The 4,561-nt window shown below is 41.7% G+C and overlaps 1 protein-coding gene across 1 annotated transcript in view; it reads right to left on the bottom strand.

Annotated features, from left to right (window-relative positions):
• The window catches only part of SENP6 (SUMO1/sentrin specific peptidase 6), a 111,768-nt gene extending 108,333 nt beyond the window's left edge, over positions 1–3,435 (bottom strand). Inside the window, exon 1 of the mRNA XM_014535792.1 lies at positions 3,408–3,435. Coding sequence (XP_014391278.1) covers positions 3,408–3,420 — 13 coding nt within the window. The 5' untranslated portion in view covers positions 3,421–3,435. The remainder of the gene's footprint in view (positions 1–3,407) is intronic.
• Positions 3,436–4,561: the final 1,126 nt, after the last annotated feature.

The following is a 4,561-nucleotide window of genomic DNA, read 5'->3' as shown; positions in this document are numbered from 1 at the left end:
GGGGAGGGGAGCGCAGTTAGGGGCGACCAGGCAGGCATGCAGGTGAGCGATTAGGAGCCAGCAGTCCAGGATTGTGAGAGGGATGTCCGACTACCAGTTTAGGCCCGAACCCGCAGTCGGACATCCCCCAAGGGGTCCCAGATTAGAGAGGGTGTAGGCTGGGCTGAGGGGGAGTCCCCCCTCCCCCGTGCACGAATTTTGTGCACTGGGCCTCTAGTGTATGAATAAAAGGGAAGGCAGAAAAAAATGGAAGAAAATATTGTTGAGCAATTATTTGGTAAGAGAAAAAAGGAAAAGGGAAAGCAAACTAGATATGAACAAGTGCAGCATAAAAAAGAAGAAACAAATATGAGAGAAAGTAAACTTAAGAGGTTCCACAGAGAGAAGGGGAAAATATCAAAAGAAAGGTTATAAAAACAAGCTAACATCACTTCTGCCCTATACTGCAACAGTTTCGTAACTAGTCTGGCTGATAATCTTTTGCTCCTCTCTAAAGCTTTCTCTATGTGGTAGCCAGTGACCTTTTTTTAAAAAACAAACCTGATAATGGCACCTCCAATCTTGTACCACTCTCCTTGTTAGCACCACACTGTCCTCCTTTTAGTTTCCTAAACATGCCATGCTTCCTCTATTTTATTCCCTCTGCCTGGAAAGCACTGTCTACCCACATTTTCTTCTTCAACTGCCCTGATTAGATCAAATTCTCATTATTATGAATAATCCTCTTTTGCTGCACTTGTTATAATTTTACATTTACAAGTGTGATTATTTGACCACTGACTTTCCTCTCTGGACTAGAAACTCCATGAAGAAACCATTCTCACCGCCCCCTCTCCCACCCCCCATCATTGTGCCTCTCAGCATAATACCTACAACATTAGAGTTGCTCAATAAATATCTGTTAAATGAATGAACAGAGAAACCTGCCAAACTATCACAACTGAAAAGGGGGTTATATGGCAACCTTAAATGAATAGAACAGAAAAAATCGTCAAAGAAGAGAAAGAAAAAAATTCAATACAAGCTGTGATCTAATTAAATTCACACAATTTTCATGCACAAAATAATGTACAACAGTTGATAGTAAACCTCCTTTTCCTTAATGAAGCCAGAAAAGGAAATGGTTGGTAATAGCATTTACTTAGTGGGTATAAGAATGTAAGACATAATTTAGAATAGACATCTCAAACTGACTTTCACCAAAGCAGAGCTATTAACTTCTAGGTCCTCTACCAGTCTACTCCACATCAGTAAATGAAATTAACCCCCAACATCTCAAATAAAAAACTGGGAGTTATCTTTGATTCCTCCCTTACTCTGACCCTCGGTATACAATCCATTACAATCCTGTTAGCTCTACATCCAAACATATCTGCAGTCTCTCCACTCCTTTTCCTCAATCTACACTGCCACTATCCTATCCCAACCCTAAACTACATTTTACAAATATTCTAACTCATGTTCCTGCTTTTACTCTTGCTCTTTTCTAAGTCATTCCAGAGCAGTCAGTGATTTTTTAAGATAAATTATATCATGACACCCCTCTGCCCCAAACTCAGTAACTTCCCACTTCTCAAAATGAAAAATTTATTATCTTGTATGATAGATCTGCTTCTTTCACATCACTCTGCTTGCATTTCACTCATGACCTTTTTAACAAATGAAACCATATATTATCCTCTCAGAACCTGTACAGGTATCATCCTCTCTGAAGTGGCCCACAGAGAAGGTGTTACCTTAACTCTGGTGTCACCTCCTCAGGAAGGCCTTTCCAGAATTTTTAACACTATGTAAAATGGCTTTACCATTATTTCCTTGTTCTATATTTCTCTTACAGCCTTTATCATATTATCTTCTTTATTTCATTAACAACAAGTATGTTCCAGGTGTAAGACATATGACGGTGAAGAAACAAAGTCATTGCTCTGATGAAGCTTATTTTTAGTAGGACTGAAAAACATGAAAAATACAACAGTAAAGGGAATACCAGGTGTTTGTATGTGTGTGTGGCAGCATGGCATTTTAAGTAGGTTGTCAGGTCTGAGCAGATCTGAATAAAGTAAAGGGACCAATGTGAAAACTTGGGGTAAGACTGTTCTAAATGGACTGTTTATTTATTAAGCCCCCCCCCCACACACACACTAAAATGTAAGTTCTACGAAAGCAGAGCTTTAACTATCTTGTACAATGTTATAGTCACCTTGGTACAGAGTCTAGCACAGAATAGGCTCCAAATATTTAATGTGTGAATGAAAACCTACATCCGTTTTTCAAGAAGTCTACTGGAGAGTAAGAAAAGTATACTATATAGAGATGTTTAAATATTAAAACATAAGGACCTATGAAGAATACAAAATGTGTGGCAAGTTACAGTGGAGTATTTTCTTATTAAAAGTGTAAAAAACCAAAAGAATTAAATAAAAAAATACAATTAGTGAAGTATTCTTTTATTTCAAAAAATGCAGTACAATATATGAAAATCCAACAAGAAACTGAAATCCTTGCTTTCCCTTAAGCCCATACTCTAAGCAAGTAACCATTTGCTTTCTTTATAAGAATGCTGAAGGAGACATGACGACACTCAAATTTATCATCTGGACATTCACAGATCTTTAAGTTAGAATAAACTAAAAGCAATAGTTTGAAATTCACATCTGCCCAGTATCTGTTGGCTTTATTTGTGCCATTTCTTTTTAAAATATATATATTTTTTTATTTGAGAAGGAAGGGAGAGGGAGGGAGGGAGGGAGGGAGGTGATAAAAATCACTGACCGGCTGCCTCCTGCACGCCCCACACTGGGGATCAAGCTTGCAACCCGGGCATGTGCCCTGAATGGGAACTGAACTGTGACCTCCTGGTTCATAGATCACTGCTCAACCACTGAGCCACACCGGCCTGGCTATTTGTGCTCTTTCTATCCCATGTTCACACAGTCAAAACTTAAACTGAGCCCTAACCGGTGTTGCTCAGTGGATAGAGCGTAGGCCTGGGGACTGAAGAGTCCCGGGTTCGATTCTGGTCAAGGGCATGTACCTTGGTTGCGGGCACATCCCCAGTGGGGGGTGTGCAGGAGGCAGCTGATCAATGTTTCTCTTTCATTGATGTTTCTAACTCTCTATCCCTCTCCCTTCCTCTCTGTAAAAAATCAATAAAATATATTAAAAAAAAAACTTAAACTGAATCAGAAGCATACAGAAGCCCAAACCTTAACACAGCATAAAGGTACAACCATCTGCATACAGAATATAATACGCAACAGTAAGACATCTTTTGAGGTACCAATACCGAAACAAAAAATGATGCAACGCAAGCTGCATCACTGTCAGCCTCCAACAGGCACCTATTCTGCTCAAAACAGAAGAGAAATAGAATGGAGGTAATATTAAATGAACCCAGAAAAACTTACACGCTTCCCACATCTTCTTATTCGGAATTTCATATTAAATTCGCATCACTTTCAGAGAAAAAGGTTGGCTTCGTAGCAAGGTAAGATTCCTTTTGCTCTGCCATGCGTGCATGGAAGAAGAATTAAGTAAATTTAGGTTTCTTCTCCCACCTACAGCTCCTAGTCCAGCGGTTCTCAACCTGTGGGTCTCGACCCCTTTGGCGGTCAAACGACCCTTTCACCGGGGTCGCCTAAGACCATCGGAAAACACATATATAATTACATATTGTTTTTGTGATTAATCACTATGCTTTAATTATGTTCAATTTGTAACAATGAAAATACATCCTGCATATCAGATATTTACATGACGTTTCATAACAGTAGCAAAATTACAGTTATGAAGTAGCAACGAAAATAATTTTTTGGTTGGGGGTCACCACAACATGAGGAACTGTATTAAAGGGTCGCGGCATGAGGAAGGTTGAGAACCACTGGTCTAGTCCCTTTTCGTTCATTAGACTAAGGCTGAGTAGCTACTCCTGTCTCCAGGCCTCGTTCATAAAACCATAGCAAGGCTTACCCATCCCCCAACACCCTCTTAAAGAACCTATTACCACCACGGATAAGTACTTTCTTAATTTAAAAACGTTTCTAATTCGTGTTTTTTTTTTAAGTATTACTTACACCGCGTATGAAAATCATCTTGCCAATTACCCGACCCTAACAAGCCCGGCCACCAGCAGATGCATCCATCTCCCTCAACACTGTGTGCGCCCAGTTACCCTGCAAACCCCGGAGCCGTCAGCAACCCAGTTCTTTGTCCACAGCCACAAGGCATCCGGCTGTGTTTTGGGGGGCCCTTCCATCGGCAGAGCCAACACTGCTCCCCGTCCCCACCATCCCCACCGATCACTGACACGCAGTTTTCCTGAAGACCCGCGTCCGTCCACCCACAGCCCCTGCTTCCCTCTCCCGCCCCAGCGATCAAACATGGAACCAGCCAAACTGGGCCCACGAGCTTCGGTGGCCGCCCCAAAATTGAGGCTGCGAGTCTCATTCTCTTCCTCCACGTAAGCCACCCGGTGAGATATTTTTGGCAAAACGCAGTCGGTAAGCAGCCCCGAGGCGGCCGGGCCTAGTCTGCACGCCGGCAGCACAGGGAAGCGGGCCGC

This window comes from Myotis brandtii, unplaced genomic scaffold (assembly GCF_000412655.1).
Source record: "Myotis brandtii unplaced genomic scaffold, ASM41265v1 scaffold151, whole genome shotgun sequence".
Classification (NCBI taxonomy): Eukaryota; Metazoa; Chordata; class Mammalia; order Chiroptera; family Vespertilionidae; genus Myotis; species Myotis brandtii.
This window is presented reverse-complemented; position numbering and strand designations above follow the sequence as displayed.